This window comes from Ahaetulla prasina, chromosome 3, assembly GCF_028640845.1.
Source record: "Ahaetulla prasina isolate Xishuangbanna chromosome 3, ASM2864084v1, whole genome shotgun sequence".
Taxonomy (NCBI): Eukaryota; Metazoa; Chordata; class Lepidosauria; order Squamata; family Colubridae; genus Ahaetulla; species Ahaetulla prasina.
Genome location: NC_080541.1, coordinates 166,356,687 through 166,378,995, shown reverse-complemented (window position 1 = coordinate 166,378,995; position 22,309 = coordinate 166,356,687). Strand labels below are relative to the sequence as shown.

At 35.3% G+C, this 22,309-nt stretch overlaps 1 protein-coding gene across 1 annotated transcript in view; it reads right to left on the bottom strand.

Moving 5' to 3' along the window:
- Positions 1–22,309, bottom strand: part of DAB1 (DAB adaptor protein 1) — a 291,295-nt gene that overhangs the window by 188,374 nt on the left and 80,612 nt on the right. Inside the window, exon 4 of the mRNA XM_058177854.1 lies at positions 17,186–17,388. Coding sequence (XP_058033837.1) covers positions 17,186–17,252 — 67 coding nt within the window. The 5' untranslated portion in view covers positions 17,253–17,388. The remainder of the gene's footprint in view (positions 1–17,185; positions 17,389–22,309) is intronic.

The window sequence follows — 22,309 nt, the reverse complement described above, 5'->3', positions numbered from 1 at the left end:
TTGTACTTAATATTCTTTTTTGTTTCATGCTGAGGGTAGTCAATCGATTTTTACTAATTTTTTATGTATTTTGAGCTCTCTTATTTTACTTTATTATATTAGTTTCTGTATGTCAGAAGAAAGTCTTGGATTTACTCAATACAATAGCCAGAAATATTGTTCCTGTTTATCACCATGGTGACAAACGTAAATTCAGTGTTATTGTAATGTGTCAGGACTATATTTATTAAAATGTAGGTCATGCAATATCCCACAAAAAGATCACCAAAGCTATTTATTAAAAGGTTAATGTGCTGATTGTCTCTATATCCATAAGAACTTTAGTAACCCTCTTAGTCCTGTAATGACTCTTTCTAAATGGTAATAGCTTGATGCAAAACAAGAATTTTATTGCAGCATCAACATAAATCCAAAACATTTGTTCTTTGTCTTAAATGTCTCTGTATCTTATTAGTCTATAATAGAAGATATCACCTTCATGTGTCAGAGGGCAATCCTAAAATAAAAGGCAACAGGTGAGACAAAGCTATGGTCTTCAAGAAAATACTTTGATTTTGTAAAAGAAAAATAAAAGAGGGAATGAAACTGTAAATTCCTATACATACATACATACATACATACATACATACATACATACATACATACCTTTTTGACTAAATATTGCAGCAAATATTGAATGGAACACTAATAAAATATGGGTCAATCTATATAATTCTTGCTTGATATTTTTAGATTACACTGTAATTGTGGCAATTCAAGACAATATAACTATAACTAGCATATCAAATTGGCAATATTTAGATCAGAGATTGAGCAAAGCAACTAAAATTTCTAATTATACATTTTCAACAGATATTATTCATATATTTTTTTATTCACACTTCGTAAGTCATAGTATCTGGATGTTAACTGAACAGTACATTATGAAGGGTAGTACATGTAGTCCTCAATTTATGAGCACAACTGACCCAAGAATTTATGCTACTAAGTGAGAAACTTGTTAAGTGAGTTTTGCCCTATTTTACGATATTTCTTGCTACATTTGTTAAATGAATCACTGTAGCTGTTAGATTAGTAACACTGCTGTTAAGTGAATCTGTTTTCCCCATTGACTTTGCTTGCCAGAAGACAATCACATGACCCCAGGACACAGCAACTGTCATAAATGTGAATTACTTGTCAAGCATCAAATGTAAATCACATGACCATAGAAATGCTGCAATGGTCATAAGTATGAAAAATGGTCATAAGTCACTTTTTTCAGTGCCATTGTTAACTTCAAACGGTCACTAAGCAAACTGTTGTTAAGCCGAGGATTACCTGTATGCTAAATCAAAAAACTACAACCCAGATTTTGCAAGAAAAGGATGATAAGGTTGTGGGATGAAGGTTAAACGAACAGAATTATTACTTTCTACTTCTAAAGAACAAATTAAGATATCCAGATCCTGAAGCTATTGTACCATTTAAAATAAAGAGGAATAAGATATTTTTAGATATTTTATAGAATAAGGATATATTTAAAATGAATTATCAGAGATCATCCCAAACCTGTCCATATTTATGTCCCTGTTAGAAAATTATGACATATAAAGCAACCATTATTTAAAATATCACAGAAGTGTTAGAAAAAAAGTGATATTCTGTATTAGATAAAATCTATGTCACCTGGTAATGGTAGAAATATAACAAGAATGATGATGGAATTTACACCTGAAGAAAAGTTTATGTCCCATCTATACAGATTTGGTTTGATTTTATTATCTTTATACTATTACAATTTTACTAAGGAAGTGATAAAACCAAGATTGCAATAAGTAAGTGAAATAAATAATATAAAAATATCATTAAAATTTATAGTATTTACAGGACACTTTTTTCTACTTCTAAGTTCCCATATAGGGAAAAAAATCACTATTTATTGGCATTCAAGAGTTGCTTCACCAAGTGTATTGACACAAGAAATGCTTCTTTTTTTTAAGCATCAAATGAGCCACATCTTTTGGAAGGCTTACACGGCCAGCTGTCTCTACATACATACTTACCTTTGCAGCCACTTTATTGTCAGTGGTAGGACTGTCACATGCAGATAACCAGGCCAGCCATGAAAACAGTTCTGCAGCAATTCCAAAGAACACAGCTGCTTTAATACCTGAAGGAGCTGTGCTTTGCCTGTACCAAGAAGCTGTGCAAAGCAACTGTTTCCATATCTCTTATTTGTGGCAAACAGAGGAAAGACAGGAGAGGATATAAATTTACTCTTCTTTTATGTATGGTGGCTGAATACCCTGGTTGCCACTCAAGTACAAATACGGCTTGGGAAAAGGTGAAGCCCAATCACTGGCTTATTGCACTACAGCCTAGAAATCTGACAAAGAATGGATCCTTTGCTAATTCAGCCTTCCCAGATTTACTTTGCTTATATTGTTACTATCAGAAGCCAGTTATCAAAGAATCTATAAAAAACTTCTGAGCTAGGATTGTTTTCTTTTTCATAAAATTAGTCTAAGTGTATGGAGGTTTTTTCCCCCCTTCTCTTCATAAATGATATTATATTACACCGGAAGCACTTTGTCTGGATCCATAATGGAGGAAACAGGTGTTGAACTCCATCCCTCAATGGTAAAATCTTCTGAAGAGATCTTAGGATGCTTCTTCAAGAACCTAATCTAGGGACTAGTGTGCCCACTATATTCTTAAAAACTTCTCTTTGACACAGCAGTCCACTAGACTTTCTGGCATTGCAGATTAGCAGCGGCGGTAGCAGGGGAAAGGGGGAGAGGGATGGGTCCATGCAAGCAGTGAGCATGCACACTCACACAGCTCCATTTGTGCAAGCAGCATTTGTGCAAGCACTCACACAAGGGAAGCTGCACACATGAGCTCACTCGCTTGCCGCTTGCATAGCGCGGTTCTGAACAGGATATGATCCAGGGATTGGGGAGCCCTGCTTTAATGTATACCATATATAGTTCTAGTGGTTCTTCTTTTATTGTTAGTTCCCAGGGCCTCAGATATATGATGACGTCACTGAATGGTGCAGAAAAGAATATTTCAAACGTATGCTAAATATTTCTAAAAAAAATAAAACCCTTCAAAGCAAAAATGTCAGTTGCGTTCAGAATTTCATTAACGTGATTTGGGAAGCTCTAGAGCTGTGATGGAGAACCTATGGCACGCGTGCCACAGCTGGCACATGAAGGACTTTCTACGGGCACGCAAGTCTTCACCCAGCACAGCTCCACCACCCATGTGCATGCGCCTCCCACCAGCCAGTTGATTTTCAGGATGCATGGGGGAAGGGGCACATGTGGGAAGGGCACGTGCACACACAGGGGGTGGGGGGGGTCACACATGTATGCATGGGGGGGTGGGAGGAATGGGAGGGGGGTTTTGGGCACAGGAGGCTGCAGGGAGGTCCAAAATGGGGCATGGGGTGGGTGTGGTGCGTGCATGCGTGGGGGGAGCATAGGGGGTCAGGTACACACATGCACAGGGAGAGCCTGAGGGGGGTCGTGAATGCATGCACAGTGAGGGGTGCATTGCATTAGGGGTGCTGGCACATTTCGGCACATGATGATAAAAGGGTTACTCATCACTGTTCTAGAGTCTTTAAATTCTTTAAAAAAGAAAAGAAGCAGGGGAGCTGAAGAGTGTGAACTGTTTTAGTTCTGATGCATGTTGCTTACACGCACTACAGATAGTCCTCAATTTATAACCATTCGTTTAGTGACTGTCTAAAATTACAATTGCACTGAAAAAAGTTTTCACACTTACAACTGTTGCAGCAGTGCCATAGCTACTTGATCTAAATTCGAATGCTTGGCAATTGGTTCATATTTATGACGGTTGCAGTATCCTGGGGTCATGTGGATCATCTTTTGCAACCTTCTGACAGGCAAAATAAATGGGGAAGCCAGATTCACTTAACAACCATTTTACTAACTAACTTAACAACTGTAATGATTCACTTAACAAGTATGACAAGAAAGCTAATCGTTAAGTGAGGTTTCCCCATTGTACTATCTCAGTAACAGAAATTTTGGGCTCAACTCTGGCAATAGGTTGAGGGACTACCTTTATAGAAATGGCAAAAAAATGGTATTGCCTTGGAAGAAGGTATGTGAGGTTGTTTGTAACAATGCGATTTTATTTTCTATCAGAAAATGCAAATATCTCCAATGCTTCATTGTAATATTTCTCACTCAACTATAACAGTAGAAATGTGATTTATGATGACAGTGCTTGCTGAAACAGCCAGAAGATTTTAAACAATTGTTGATGCTGTCATGCCTATTTATAGTGCTGTCAACTTCGGGCACTTATTTGTTTGTGTTTTCAAATTCAATGGATGAGCACACAAAACTCATTTTTCAAGTTAGAATATTTTCAAGGATGTGTGTGTGTGTGTGTGTTACAAATATATCTTCTTAAAATACACATTTCTGTTACAGCTGTACCATGCTTATGTGTTGCGGGTGCACATGTGTGTTGTTGTGAAGAGTCTGATTGAGAAAATGCACATAATTTGAAGTATCATTATGGAAATTAAAACAATAATTTTTAAGAGTGTGGCACAACTAATTTCTAACTCCCTTTTTAGAACATTCTTTCCATAAATGGGTAAGATAGAGACGAACTGAATAGCTAATTGAATGCCTAGCATGGGTTCCAAGAATACTTACTTGTAGTATTTTCAAATGATAAGCTTACTGTTTGAAAACATGATAAATAGCAACTTTCAACCTTTGGTTAGTTTGCCAACATCACTGCCTCCCAAGAAACACATGGTTTGCCTAGGTACCTTCTTTAGAAAAGAAGCTTAATGTACCTGATTCTATTTAAAATAAATTATTGAACCTGATTTTTTTTCTCAGTTATAACAGAAAATTGTGATGATATTCTATCACCCGCAGATATAAAGTAGAATAGAATAGAATTCTTTATTGCCCAAGTGTGATTGGACACCCAAGGAATTTGTCTTGGTACATACATTCTTGGAGTACATAAAAGAAAAGATACATTCGTCAAGAATCATAAGGTACAACACCTAACGATAGTCATAGGGAAACAGTCAATATAAATCTTAAGGATACCAGCAACAAGGTTACAGTCATATATTCATAAATGGGAGGAGATGGGTGATAGGAACGATGAGAAGATTAATAGTAATGCAGACTTAGTAACTAGTTTGACAGTGTTGAGGGAATTATTTGTTTAGCAGAGTGATGGCATTTGGGGAGGGGGAGGAAAAAAGAAGTACAGGAAAAACTTAGGAACTTTTGAATTATGCACTTGTGCAGGTACAAGCAAACCTGTTTGCAATTCCAACAAAGAAAGTCCTGGAACATGGGAGAAGGTTAGTTTAAAAGCACTGCGTATGTACACTTGCTTGAACTTGCAAACAGAAGAGACTTACGAACAACCTCTTGGAATGTGACCTGTTTGTAAGTAGAGAACTGTCTGTAATTGTCCTTTTATTGTTTCATGCCAAAAGGGAATTTAATGGTCCTGATTAAAAATAGTTTTTCATATTACTTCTACAAATTTATGCTAGGAACTTAAATGCATTGTGTTACTGTGTACATTGTTGTAAGCATACACAAAGTGTTTTTAAGACTTCATAAACACAGTAATGTTTAGTCTTACAGGAAAAAAATGTGTGTTTTCAGATTTTTAAATCTGTTTTTATTGATTGCAATAAAGTGCATAGAAGAATTGCTTAAATGTTATAAAGATTAGTGAGATTAAGAAATTTCTGTTATCAAGATTTACTCTACAGTTGTTTGATATATCATCATAACATTTATGAAATACTTATTACATCTAAGAAATATTAGCAGTCATCCAAGTCCATAAATCTAAAAAAATTCTGCTTTCCTGTATTCAATAATATAGTTTACAATATATTCACATCTCTAAACAATACTAATCTTCATATTATTTTGTTAAATTAACAAATTTATCAAAATAAATTAAAATGGACCATTAATGGTTAAGCCCATATTGTGTGTCCCGTATCAATTTTACACTTCCAATATAATGAAGCCCTGTAAACACTAAAAATAACTTTTGTTGAATTAATCTTCATCTTATGATCGTTAGATATGTATTAAATATTCTTTAATATAATTCTTTAATAGCTTTAGTCTTCAACTTAATATAGAATATCCCAAATGTGTTTTAGAAATCTTACAAATAACTAATTTCTAATTTAACAGTATCTTTAAAATATTTACCGAAAAATGTCAATTTAGAATGATCCAAAACATATACTAATATCAATGCAGTGCTAATTGAACTGAACCAAACTTTGAAATGAGTAAAAGTTTTCATTGAATATACTGCCATTTCCCAATTTAAATTCACATATACCTCTTGAAATAGTTTTAAAAATGATTGGCAATGATTTGAAATAGCCATGCTTGCTTAGAATTTCAAAGATAATAAATAAATCAATAAACAAACAAACATTTGCCTCTTTTATGGCTACAAATAGAGCTAAACTCATGCCAATATGTCTAGAGAGTTTAACTTTCTAATTGTGCTTATCATGGTTGCCGTTTTCTATTTTTTACTTGATCACTTGCATTCCACTGAGAAAATGAAGTCAAAATATGTGCCCAATGAAAAGGAATCAGTCTCTAACAAAATAGGAAGATGAATGGCTTTTTCAATTGTGACTCAGTTGGGAAAAATTTCCATAGCTTGCACTATGACTCAGAGCATCTCTAATTAATGCTGTTAGTAACCCTTTCACACAAGAGGTTTATTTTTGCAAAGTATTTGAACTCAATCAATTAAACTCTGCAGCACATGCATTTATGAATTATTGAAATAGCCATGTAAGTTACTGGGGAAAGCATGTATTAAATAGGCGTGCCCCACATAAACAAAAGACAGTTTCTGACAGTGATCTCGGCCAATTTATTATTAGGAAATTCATTATTTGCTCCACGTTAGGAAACATCAGACTTCAAAATGAGGAAGGAATTTAAAACATAAATATTAATGATGGTGAAAGTATAGATTATGCAATAGCAGCCACAGAAACATTCTGTCTGTTTTCTGTCTCTAGTGTTATGTTTCCCATATTGTGGGTTGTAACTATTCATAGCATATAGATCATATATATTTATCTTACAATATGGTTCTCAAAACAACTGATGAAGGCTTGGTGGATTGCTTTCCTCACAAGTTTTTTTTTTTACCAGTTTACATAAAAATATACAGGACGTTCTGGACTTATGACTACAATTGGAGCCAGAATTTACATCGATAAGCAAAGTGGCTGTTAAGTGAGTCACACCCAATTTTACAACCTTTTTGCCATGGTTAAAAAAATCATTGCAGTTGTTGAGTGAATCTGGGTTTCCCCACTGACGTTGCTTATCCTAAACCAGCTGCGAAAGTCACAAATGGCAGTCACATGACTTTAGATACCACAATTCTCATAAATACATGCTGGCTGCCAAGTATCTGAATTTTAATCACATGACCATGGAGATGCTGTGATTTTTACAAGTGTGAGGACTGGTAAGTAGAAGTAACTTTTATCAGTGTTGTCGTAACTTCAAATGGTCCGTAAACAAATGGTTGTAAGTCAAGGATTACCAGTATTCAATGCAAAGCAATATGGTAGTTCCGGAGTACATCAAATGGAAGATTATTATTTTTTCAAGTTAAATGGATTTAGCATTTTTCATTTGATATACAGTTAAAATATAGTAATTAAAAGTAGGAATTATTTTCCTTTACTTTGGCCACCTAATGAGAAAGAAGTACTCACTGGAGAAGAGCCTAATGCTGGGAAAGATTGAGGGCAAAAGAAGAAGGGGATGACAGAGTTGGCTGGATGGAGTCACTGAAGCAGTAGGCATGAGTTTAAATGGACTCCAGAGGATGGTAGAGGACATGAAGGCCTGGATGAACGTTGTCCATGGGGTCGCGATGGGTCGGACACGACTTCGCAACTAACAACAACAACAAAAAGATACTTTTACTAGGGGTTGGAAGACTTAAATCTACTTGGTTTTTTTAATGATCACAGTATCACAAAGTTCCATATCCTCAGATTTGAACTAACTTAATACCATACCTTACGGTAACTGTCTATTCCTTTAGTTCTCTGTTTTTAGGAATCAAGTGCTGATTGAAAGGTCTTGGAACATTATTTATTTGTCTGCGTGTAAATCCACCAGCAGAATAATAATATCTCCCCCAAAACAGGCAATAAATAAAATTTGTGCAGGGGAAGAAATCAGCAAAAGAAATTATGAGTTTAGGAAATGGATTGAGAATTCAATTCAAATGAAAAAAAAACCAGAAAATATTAGCGAAAGCATTTCCAAAGCATTCCTATAGTAAAGCAGATGTGAAGCAGCTCAGAATGGTGACAATTCCCCCTCTGTAATACTCTGCCTTATGGTCACATAATCCAGAGTGTTGCTCTTCATGTTTCCTGCATCTTATTATTTAATAGTTTAAGGACAATCTGGAAGGGCTTAGGTTAAAACTGCCATGTGGAACATGGTATTTCAGTTTCCAGTTCTGGAAATATTTTCCATAGCCAGATGCTTGAATGAGAAAACTACCTTCCTTACATTATTATCATCTCACACACAAACACACACACACTGAAGGTGGTGAATATACCTAATACTCCTGCCTCCTATTTTTGCCCATATCAACAACCCTGTGAAGTGGGATGGACTGACACAAAATAACTGGGCCAAGTCACCTAGTGCGGCTTCATGATTAAGGGAGATCTGGTACTCACAGTCTCCTGAATTCTAGCCAAGCACCTTCACCTCTACACCTAACTGGCTCTCATTACATTGGGAAATTCAGGAAATGCCTGTTCCTTTCCTCCTGAGGATAACTCTTCTCCTGCTTCAGGAAGTCAAATCGGAGGCAGACTACTTAGAACTAGGAGAAAGAGGCAGCATTTGCAAGCTAGTCATGAAGGGAAAGCATCCAATTCACAGATTTTTCAGGGTTTTTTTTCAATTGTGAACCTGAAAGAATCTACAATCTTTCATTTATAACAAACTTCTCTTTATTCTGCATCACGAAATGGTACAATTTATAACTTTCATTGCAATTAATAACTCAACAGCACGTAATTCTTTCATGGACAGTGTGAAGGATTCTTCTTCACATGTCCAGGGGACTACCTCAGGACTTGAAAAGAGCTGATGTAGCTCGCATCTCCCCAAAAGGAGAAAAAAAAATGGATCCAGGAAATTACAAACCAATCAGCCTGACCTGAAAAGATTCTGGAAAAGTAATCAAGCAATGAATCTGCAAACACCTAGAGTCAAACAGAGTCATAACCAGGAGAAAACATAGGTTTCTCAAAAACAGATCATGCCAGACACATCTTACTGCATTCTTTAACAAAGTGACAAAATTAATGATTAGCAAAATGCTTTGGATATAATTTACTTCTACTTCAGTAAGACATTTGATAAAGTTGACTGCAACCTACTACTTGATAAGATAGAAAAGCATCACCTTCAGATGGATTTGTAACTGGCTGGTCAACCACACTCAACCTGTAGACCTTAAAGGAACTGCATCTACATGGAGGGAAATATGCCATGAGGTACCGCAAGGCTTGTCTTAAGCCCAGTACTCTTCAATATCTTCATCAATGATTTCAACAAGGAGATTAAAAAGCCAACACTAGGCTGAATTAATAGAGGAATACAATCAAGATCATGTAAAGTGTTAATACCACTTTATAATATCTTGGTAACACCCCACTTGGAATACTGCATCCAGTTTTGGTTTCCACAATACAAAAATGATGTTGAGACTCTAGAAAGAGTGCAGAGAAGAGCAACAAATATAATTAGGTGATGGAGGATAAAACATACGAAGAACAGTTGCAGGAATTGGGTATGAATTAAACCGAGTTTAATACAAAGGAGGACTAAGAAGGACTAGGGGTGATATGATAACAATGGTCCAATATCTAAGGGGCTGCCACAAAGAAGACGGGATCAATCTATTCTCCAAAGCACCTGAAGGCAGGACAAGAAGCAATGGATGGAAACTAATCAAGAAGAGAACCAACCTAAAACTAAGGACAAGTTTTCTGAGAACAATTAATCAGTGGAACAATTTGCTTCCAGTAGTTGTGGATGCTTCAACACTGGAAGTTTTTAAAAAGAAATTGGACAACCATTTGTCTGAAATTTGGTTTCAGAAAAAAATTATCATGTAACTTAAAATTTCTCCACTGCAAAAACATATGGACTACTTAACTTGATCAAGGCAAAACAATAGATGCAATCTACATAGACTTCTGCAAAGCTTTTGACTCAGTAGTACATGATAAACTTCTCCTAAAACTAAAATCCTACGGCATTTCAGGACCTCTTCACAATTGGATAACTGCTTTCCTGTCAAACAGACAACAAGTGGTCAAAATTGGCAATGCTCAATCCTGTCCCTGTCAAAAGTCGCGTTCCTCAAGGCAGCGTTCTTGGACCAACGCTCTTCATTCTATACATAAATGATCTCTGTGACCTCATCTCAAGTTATGGTGTTCTCTTTGCTGATGATGTCAAACTATTTAACACCACCAACAATATTACTATCCTTCAAAAAGACCTTGACTTTGTATCCGATTGGTCTAAAACTTGGCAACTCCAAATCTCAACCAGCAAATGCTCAGTCTTACATATTGGTAAAAAGAACCCAAACCCTAAGTACAAGCTTGATGGACATTACCTTACAGATGACCCCACCCTGTTAAAGATCTTGGAGTTTTCATATCAAATGATCTAAGTGCCAAAACCCACTGCAACTACATAGCAAAAAAAGCTCTAAGAATTGTAAACCTAATTTTGCGTAGCTTCTTTTCCAAAAACTCTACACTACTAACCAGAGCATACAAAACATTTGCTAGACCTATTCTTGAATACAGCTCACCTGTCTGGAACCCATACCACATCTCTGACATTAATACAATTGAATGCGTCCAGAAATATTTTACAAGAAGAGTTCTCCGCTCCTCTGAAAACAACAAAATACCTTATACCACCAGACTTGAAATCCTGGGATCAGAAAACTTATAACTCTGACAAGACCTGTGTTTAACACATAGAATCATCTATTGCAATATCCTTCCTGTTAAAGACTACTTCAGCTTCAATCACAAGAATACAAGAGCAAACAATAGATTTAAACTTCAATCTTGATTGCAGAAAATATGATTTTTATAACAGAGTTGTTAACGCTTGGAACACACTACCTGACTCTGTGGTCTCTTCTCAAAATCCCAAAAGCTTTAACCAAAAACTGTCTACTATTGACCTCACCCCATTCCTAAGAGGTCTGTAAGGGGCGTGCATAAGACCACAATCGTGCCTACCGTTCCTGTCCTATTGTTTCCTTTCATTATATCAAATTAATATAGTTATTGCATACTTTTGCTCATATATATGCTTATATGATGTGTTGTTGTTTTATGTTGATGCTTGTGTATACTGTTGTGATAAAAGAAAATTTAAAAAAAATGGAATAGAGTTTCCTGCATGAGCAGGGGATTGGACTAGAAGTCCTCCAAGGTCCCTTCCAAATCTATTATTCTGATTCAAAGGATTCATTAGAGATGACCTTAAATGAGAGAAGACCAAACATTTACAATTGATTCCTCCATTCAGGAGCAAAGAATTTATTTCAGTCGGGTAAACAGATATTTACATTGATTTTCATCTTCTTCACTGAACATTTTAACGTATGTCTATAGAACAAAATGGGAAGCTGTGTCTGCCTCTGCCTTCATCAGCAGAGCAAAAATGACTCTCTTGCCAAATATGAGATGAGAAACAGGCTGCGAACTAGAAAGGGCAAGGAGCTGGTTTACTTTAAATTATCTCTATCTTCCTTCATCTGATGAAGTCAACATCTCAAGAAATAAATGTTACTGTACGTTTCAAGTGGAAGAAAGAAATCTTTAGTACCTTAATCTATAAATATTTACATCAATGAATTTTCTCTTATTATTATAATCCCCATCTGGGATTACACATTTTTAACAAGAATGACTAATAAAACAATACAATTTGCTTTCTCAAGGTTATTAATAACTTGATTTATTCTCCTCTACAGCAACAAAACTAAATAGACAACTCATGAGTCAGATTTATTAAAAATTTGTCACGCTCCTGCAATAGGATATTCATTTTGCGGGGAAATGGCCAAAATAAATTTAATTAAATCCCTGAGAGGATTCCTTCAAATCTCTTTGTCCCCACTTCTTTGCTATGCAAAGAGCCATTTGAAGTTAAGATAGAATATGAACTAATATATTTAAGAATTAGAATTACTTCCACTTGCTTTTTATTATTGATGTCAGACATCTTTCAGATATATTTAATAAGGTGATCAACTTTTTTACAATGAGAAGGACACAAATAAATTGAAGAAAAAAATATCGTAAAAAAAAAGAAACAATTTATTCATTGCAACAATAATACAGAATACATTCTAATATGATAAATGCATAATAAAAAATATTTGTAACAGTAACATTTTATATTGTAATTATGCTTACATGCCTATTAATTATTATTTAAATGAGTACTTTTCCATTGAATGAATATTTTTTGTCAATGTATCATTTTCTAACAATATATTGGAAATATCTGAACAAGAAATATCCTTCATACTGAATTTTAAAACTGAAACAATAACATAAGTGAGTAAACTTGTAAATAAAATTATACATATTTGGAAATTATTAAATAGATAATGAATTAATAAAACGTGAATTATTGTGCTCACCTGTGTTTGACTGAATATTCCCTGAGAAAGAAGTGAGTCTAAGGCGTGCATGTGTGCCGTGTCATGTTTCGGTAAGAAGTAAACAAAGCCACTTGTGCATGGAGCACTCCCTCAAAACAATTCTCCTGTGCAGAGCGCATGTGTCTCATAATCGCATCTCGCCGTACTGCACCGAGCCTTAACGGATTGTCATGTCAAATACAAATACATCCCATCACATGCAACGGATCGGATTGGCATTGATCGAATATGGAGATTTACAGATTAGTCTTCAAATATCGAAAAGGAGTACATGTAGGAGGACACTTTTTGAGAGAGAACAGAACTTACAAAAGAAGGACTGTCCTCCCTACAGGAGGATGATTGGTCACCTTATCTTTAAGAATGCTACAACCAATAAGTGAAACAAATATCCTTCTTTACAGGACTACTCTGCACAAGCCAAGTATCCAAATATCTCTTAAGAGTCCAATCCATAATTATTACAGCAGTCAGTAGGAAGACAGAAGATATGTATTTTATTGTTAAAAATAGTAATTTTAAAATGTTGGTCTCTTAGGAGATCAATAGGAAAGACTATTTGTAGCTCAAGTTTTAACTGTGGGATTTATGGTGCTCTCTGAGTCTGGTTGTTTTCTTGTAGACATTTCATTACCCAATTAGGTAAAATAAGTGCTAAAAAGGAGTGGAGTTTGCAGTCTGACCCTACTCCTTTCTGGCATTAGGCATGTTACCTAGCTGATTAATGAAACATCTGCATGAAAACAACCAAGCTCAGATAGCACCAAAGACCCTCTCATTACTAAGGGATCAATATTCCTTTATCAAAACAAAAGCAAACAAAACATAATTATGAATCCAGGTATCTTGCTTCTACAACCCTAGACCAAATGGCAAAACAAGAGTGCCCAGAGATGGGATGGAGACTTGGGCATGCCCACAGGGAACTTTAGGGACCAACAGAAAATGGGCAGTTTCCTGAGACTGACCAATACATAGGCCAGGTCATTTCCAAGAAACTGAGGATTTTTCTTACAGCAAAATCTTACAGATCAACCAAAGACAATTTTATAAAGTGAGAAATTATCGTTATTCTCATTATTCATGAGAATATATAACATAAAAACAGAACTGGTGCAGTGATTGTAAAGCTGAGCTCTTACTGAAGTGAGGAATCAAGCTGAAAATAGATAGCTTAATATACTAAAACATACACTGGCATTCAAACCAAAGGCTTATTTGTTTCATTCTGACTTCAATAAATAATGCTATTTACGTTCTAGAGGCTCCAGTGAACAATTTCATAACAGTTATATTAATCACTCAAAACATATATCCTAACAATTACAACTAACCTGTTAAATACTTGTGCTCAGGAATATAACAATGGCTAAAGTTTTTCAATTCCTTATATTGGCAGTAGGAATTGGGCAAAGGACAAAATCTGATTTTTTTAGCAATTTCCTAAGCATTATGCAGACTGTGAACTAATACTGATAGTTCAGAAGGAATTCTTGGCCTTTAATTTTTAAAGTACCTATCCATATATCAGAACCCAGTAGAACAGGTACCAGTTTGCTAAGCAAGCCATTGCCTGGTGATCTCTGACTGCTGATTCCAGGAATCTTGCCCTACAGAAAGGCATTAAACACAAATTCTACTAAGTGATTCAACATCAATCACAAATTGTACTAAGTCATACACTATTTAAGCATAATTTATTGACTAAGCCATAGTCTGCAGCAAGACGTAGAAAGAAGGATAGGAACTACGCAGCTCTCTTTTTTTCTTCTTTACAGACTTAAGTGAGAAGCTGCTTTCAGGCACTTAATTCTTTTTTAGTCATCACTGAAGAGCACAGGACTAAAAAGGAAAGTGTCAACTTCTCAGCATTATCCAAGTATATTCCATAGAGTTCCAATACAGCAGAAAAAGAACCCCCCCCCAAAAAAAGGACAAAATAAGCAAGATTTACTCAGAGTACCTCTATAAGAGTATGTTTAATCACTTTGAAGTGATTAAATCCAGACTTGATTATATGATGTTCCTATGTTTGGGTAGATAAACTGGGTTTTAGTTGCTGCAAATCTGAAATCAAAGCAAAGCTAGATTTTTTTTTTCCTACTCTGCTTTGTAAGAACTGTCAGATCTGGAAATCATATTTTGTATTGGGCCTTCAGGCCTGCCACATTTACTACTGTGGGAAACTGGGAGGGGGGAATTGTATGGAGGATGGGTGATATGTAGTCATAATAACATTCCTTTCTCAGAAAGTCAAGGCCATCTTGCTCTGCACATGGGAGGCTGGACCTGGGAGGCATCTCCAGTTGGGACGGGGCTTTGATTGGATCATACGATGGACTTGTGGGTGTTGGGCAGGGACTTGAACTTTTCTTTGGGTGGGGAAAACCTGGAAACTTTTAGATTCGGGTTTTCTCAGATGTGCCAATATGACATCTCTAATAAAATGTAGCTTTGAGGAGACACAAACCTTGGAGTTTTCTTTCATTGGGGGTGTTACTTGGAACCCTGACAAGAACCTTACCTTATTTCATCTCTAGGGTCTTGGGTTCAAGTGAGTTTTAACTATTTCCTGGCACTATAGAGTACTTGGTGCTCTCTGAGCTTGCTTGTTTGTTTGCTGGCAGATGTTTCATTACCCAACTATATAACACCATCAGTGCATATGGATGTTTTCTTGCATAAAGATTCAGTATCACGTTCTTATATCATTAAGAATAAATTTATTTTCTTTCTTTCCTCCTTCCCAACCCACCCACCCCAACATTAGCTACATGCAAGTATACTAAGTAATACTAGAGAAAGTACACAGCTCTAAAGTTTCTTTCAGATCCTTTAAAGTAATAAGCAAGAAATAGGATCAAGATGTCAACTGTGGAAATATTTCTTTTTTCCTCAAATATCCTTTGCATAAGTTACAAGGATTTCCCTTCAGAGCAACAAGAATGAGAGAAGGGCATTAGTATTTCTTTTAAATGTTTTAAATTTTAGCATAAACTGACAGAAAGGTATTTCTGCCAACATAGCACAAAAAGCACTTCTATTGATTAGAAAAGCACAGGTTGGATCATGGTAATTACCATTGTCTTTGGTGTTTGGAGACAGTAAAAAAGAAAATTGTACCACAAACTTCAAAACCATTGCAAAGTGATTGCATAATAAATTTGCTTCATTAATCAGTAGCAGAAAAACAGAACCTTTTGTTGGGCTGAGGGCTGGCAAGTACAAAATACAGTCCAAAGGGTGTTTTAGCCCAAGAAATAGAAGAATCATAAAATTCATTCTCAAGAACAGTTGACAAGAAAAATGAGAAACAAGGAAAAAACAATGCCAGTCATTTTTTTATAAATGTAGTCCAAATAAACATTTGAAGGCAATGTTGATTGATAAGAATGACCACAAATTTTAATGAATTTGTTTATTCTAAGCTACCATGTTTCCCCGAAAATAAGACCTTGTATTATACTTTTTTGAACCCTGAAATAAGCGCTTGGCCCTATTGCCATGTGCTCAAAAGCCTGATTGGGCTTATTATCAGGGGATGTCTTATTTTAGAGGAAACAGAGTATTTGGTTTTTATAATTTTGGTTCATCTTCAAAAGGTGTCTTCTGCAGGGAAGCATGGTAATTCTCATTTCATTTGCTAATTGTGTGAGAATCCATACACAAAAAAATCACAGTATTGCCTATCCTGTCCCTCACTCATGTTATTTTTTGTTTGTGTGTGTGCGTGTGTGTATAATGGGATATGGGCCAAATTAACTCTAGAAAAAAGATATTTCAAAAATCATGTGATATAATAGAGAGGTTCACTACCTGGCCTATAAAGGAAGAGATTTTGAATATGTAAAAACTAAAAATGTATGCAAGTAAATGTATTACCGAACCCCCTCAATATATACATATGAGTAATGGGGCAAAAATATTGAATATAGTCTCTACTATAAGTCAATGCAACTATATAAACATATATAGCATAGGGTAGAAATTATTAACTACACTATTCACCCAAATCTAGCTTGGTTGACAAAGTCACAGGAGAAAAGAAATCAATAAACAGAGCAAAAATCATCTCTAAAGCAATAAATATAAAGGCATATTTAAAGTAATTTCAGAAAATATACTTCTAGAAATCTCCTTTTGCCCTATAAATGCTCATAGAAAAATACAGAACAAACCCAATTCTATAGGAATGTATATGTCTTCTGCATATTATTTAATCCCTTCAATGCATTCAGGCTTAATGGAGAGACAGAATTGGTGTACCCATCTGGTCAGTTAGTTTCTAACGAAACAACAATACCAGATCCTGTAAGGAGAAATAGTACCATCCTTAACTAAGCTGTAAAGTACAAGAAATTCCTACCTTTCTTTTTAGACTCTTTCTTTGTGCTGGTTTTAACAGCCACTTGAAGTTCTGTCTCAGTTGACATCCTATTGTATCCTTAGTCCTCTTCACACAGATCCAGTATCTTGGCCAGGCTCATTTAGAACAATTCTTCCAGAGAATTACTTAGCTTTTCAAATACTAGAATCGAAAGAGCTCATTTCATTCACCCTTTTGAAGTGCTATAATAAAAAAAAAACACAATTAAGCCATTTTAAGAATAAGGTTTTCTAAGACATATAAAATTGAAATTTCCTATGTAATATATGTTAGTTCTCATGTCAAGAGTTAAGAAATAATTCTTATTTTCTCTTTGTCATATTTATGAGACTTATATTAATTTCAGTGGGATAGGTAACAAATAAATACTATGAATAAACCTTGATGTTCACTAAAGTCCTGAGAATTTCTTACAATTTTTACACACAAACGCATAAAATCTATAAACATACATGTGTTATATTTATAGTTTCTGCTGGTTAATGATGACAATAAGTTATTTGTATTTGCATTTATAGTGTATGTGTGAAAAAACTGGTAAGCTTACATCTAAATCTTCCTCTGTGACCTGAAAATAGCTTATAATGCAACTTTTTCATATTATCTTCCAAACAGCTACTCTTGCCTGAGATTAGATTTGTACCTGGTTCTCTCTATTGCTCTTAACGCTTCAATCCAACAACAACTTATTGGCAATTATATACATAAAGTGTTAAATTTTATTGCAGCTGTAAGAAATTTCATAGGTGTGCTTCAGTTTGCAGGAAACCCAATAGAAATACTTCTTCAAAACAGCATCATAGAAACTGAAGCATTATCATACTGATTAGAAGAGCAATCATGCTATAATTCTGATATTATAAGAGGCTTGAAATAAAAGTCTAAAGCAAGATGGTAAATTTCAATACTTTGAGTTGAGGTGATGCAATTCTATTTTCTGACTATCAACCTCAAATAAATTTAGCCTCAAATAAATTTACTATTACTGCCCAGATCAATCCAATATCTCAAAACAGAATGGTCCTCCTTCATACATCTCCAGCAGACAGACAATTAACTACCATACATACAATGTACAAAAAGAATCAGAACAAATACTCAACGTACAGTTCCTTCTCCACCAGCCCACCTGGCTGCACACATTTTTTGTATATAGCTACAAAACTACTGCTTGAAAGGAAAGTTATAAACACTGTGGTAACAAAACAGACTACTGTTTAAACCCATCTTTTCTATATTTTAATATAATTCTATATTTGGACAAAATCACTTGAACACATTTTTCTTCTTTTTATGACCCTGTAATCCAGGGTCTTCTCCAGTGAGTCCTTCCTAATGAGAAGGAAGGACTCACTGGAGAAGAGACTAATGCTGGGAAAGATTGACGGCAAAAGAAGAAGAAGAGGACGACAGAGAACGAGGTGGCTGGATGGAATCACTGAAGCAGTAGGCCTGAGCTTAAATGGACTCCAGAGGATAGTAGAGGATAGGAAGGCCTGGAGGAACATTGTCCATGGGATCACGATGGGTCGGACACGACTTCGCAACTAACAACAACAACAATCCAGGGGTGCCAAACTCAAGGCCTGGGAGCCAGAGCCGGCTTGTGGGGTACTTAGATTTGGCCTGTGAGGCCACCCTGGAAAAGACCAGCCCACGGTGTTTCTGCCAGCAAAAATGGAGCTTGTGAGGGTTACATGCAGCCCTCCTGAGCTCCATTTTCACTGGCAGAGGGTTTCAGGATGCCATGGCAACCAAAAACAGAGCTTGTGAGCCCATTTTCGCTGGCAGAGCACTTGGGTCACCACAGGCGCCCCCGACATGAATGACATTGAGCTCGCCATGCCCACCCAGGCCATGCCCACCTAGACCCGCAGAAGTCAAACACAACCCTGATGTGGCTCTCAATGAAATCAAGTTTGACACCCCTGCTGTAATCCCTTGCTTCGGGATGGGTTCAAGGCGACAGAGTGGAACTGAGCATTTACTGGCCAAATGTCCTTCCTGACTCCTATGCAAAGTTTGCACCAAATATTTTCTCTTTGTGTCCTGATAGAAAAGCATCCGTCACTGCCTAGGATTGAACTCTCAACCTTCCGAGTGGGAGGTGAGACTCTTCATCTCTAGGCCATCACACAGCTCACACTTTTGAATACAAATATCTGCCAAATATATAAATGCTTTCTACATCAATTTTTCCACTATTTATGAACATCTTATATATCTATCTTGCATTCCTTTCAAAACAGCATATCAACCATTTTCTTATTCATGGGAAAAATATTTTTGGTTGCACAGAGAAATCTGGCTGTTCAGTTCATAAGCATACCACTGTTGCTATTGTACTAGGAAACTCATTCATGTAAGGCTATCAGTATGACTGATACTTTATAGAATACTGTGTGTGATGCAACAGAAGCGTATCAGCATAAAAGAGGAAATCAGTTATTGAATGATAGAAAAGCATTGTCATTCTACTGGAACTCTGATTCTTTTATACTCTCTTCCTTTATAGATCTTAAAGCTGCCTGGGCTTTTGTTTAGCATGATGGCCAGTACCAAAAACAAAGCTAATTTTATTGAATTAAACACTAAGCCAAACTACTATTGATGACTAAATCATATTATTTACTTATATCCCACCTTTATTACATTTATACATTTATCAAGGCAGTGAAGATACCCAACACACCTTTCTCCTCTCATTTTCCTCATAATAACAACCTTGTGAAGAAAGTTGGATTGAGGTAATGACTGGCTCAAAGTTAACCAGCTAGCTTTCATGGCTAAAGCAGGACTAGAACTCACTGTCTCCCACTTTCTAGCCTGGTGTCTTAACCACTAGGCCAATATTTATTCTGAAATATTTCTGGTAAAATATTGAAAAATCCTTGAGGCTAAAAATCTTTAAAGCTAAAGAATGTGTCTATAAACCAGAGATCAATAAAATGAAATCACACATGCAGCCCTAATGTTCTATTTTCTGCTCATATCTCATTGCAACATTATTCTTCCCAAAATCCCCAAAAAACCCAAACAAATAAAAAAGCATATTGATGTTGTTTCTTCCGAGTTGCTTCTAGTTAGCATTTGTCCACCTAGATATTTATATCCTTTTAATTTCACACAGCCCTTACCAAAAAGAGCTGTCAGTTGAATTTCCTAGTTTAACCATTAGGACAAAATCCAGTATTCTGTTATATTGAGACAGCGTGTTTTAAGCATCCTTATTCTAGAAAATTCAGGTTTTCCTATAATGTCTTTATCCTTTGTGTTGAATGATATTTGCAACTATTGAGATCAGAATCTTTTAAAGTATAAAAGTAAATACAAAAACAAGAAGCTGACTGTAAAACTTAATAGTCAGTTCCTGAAACATTTTTGTCATCTAACATTTTGGTTGACTAGCTTCCTTTTTTCCCTGAATTTAGCATCTTTCTTCCTGCTAATATCATAGTTATCTATTACATTATTCTCTTGCACCTTATCCTTCTTAAACCTTACTTGCCTGACAATTTCTTTCATTCCTTTGAAGTGATTCTTCTGCATAGACCTTGGCTTATGTGACCCTATATAAATTATCATTACAACATAGATTTAGTCATTTAGGATGACCTTCTAAGTAAAACTCAGCATTCTGAAAGTGCCATAAGCTAAATGTCCCTAAAGTCATTTTATTCCTCCCGGGAGTCAAGATATCCTGTGATTCAACCCAAACAAGACTCTTCACATCTCAGTTACTGACAATAGTTTAAAACACTCAGTATTTTACAATCCAGAGATTAAAGCTTCTCATTGCTTTAGAATGATTTTAATAAGTGTTTTAAATTAAGTCTCTAAAACTACTTGCCCTTTTCAAATTCAAGCTCTTTCAACATTTTGAAATGATTCAATAACCTTACATGGCTATGCACAATTTGAACTGATTTAATATTCTTTTAGTGTGTCAAGGTTTGTATATAGTTCTTCTTAATGAGCTCTTTAGATCTGTACGTGAATTATCCAATTTTCAAAAACAGATCTTCAAAGTCTATACAACTGGTATAGAAGGATAAAGTTTTTGCCAACTCTTCAGAAACCCAAATAAATAAAGTCAACTTTCAAATCACCTAAACAATCCAAAATTAAAACTATTCATTTCTAATCACTAACTTCCAAATGGGTTGTAAATTATAGTAAAAGAAAATGAAAAATTAAACTATACAATTAAATAAATTGAGCTAATATAGATATCTTGATAAAACTATGTTTTAAATAATATAAAATTATGCAGAAACCATAAACTATAAAATAAATTTGAAACCATAACCCATGAAAACATCCAGCCTCCCCCCCCCTTTTTTTGCTAATCTGACACTGTGTTCCTTTTCTTGGTAGGTGGGCTGTAATACAGCTAAAATTCTATTTACTCAGACATTTCACAGACAACCTTAAAAAAGTGTTAAAACATTTGCAAGACTTAACACACATTTATCACTTTACAAACTCCCAAAAACCCAAACAGGGAAACAGAATTTCTAATTTTAATTTTGCCTTTACTGTTTGAGTACCTTTCTGATTAATAATACAACATCATCTTGGTAGCTTATGCAGCAAATTTGATGGAAGGACTCAAGGAGACTCATCAAAAATGCAACAGTATATATAGCAAAACAATATTATCTGTTAATTATGTTCTGTGTAAAAGACCAGTTGACTTATAATCTTATAAAAACAAGAGGTAGAAGCAAGACTTTGCTTCTAGCTATGCTTATATGCTGTACAATGTTACAATGCATTTCATTTGCTCTTTACAGTAATCTTACATCACATCTACAAAGTGTTGAAACATAAGACAGAATCAAGATAAGGCAATGACATTAAAGCATACCTTCGCCAATGATACCCAAAATTAAGGAGAAGCCTAACAAAATCATATATTTTCTTTAAAAACAATGACCGAAATCAGCCTAGTCAGTACTTTTACTGTCAATCAAAGTAGCATAAACTTTGTTGAATTCAAAATACATAATTACATATCTTATTATTATTGTTTTAACAGTTGTACACATCAGTAATTCAGAATGACACATAAATACCAATCCCAGAAAACATAACACATAA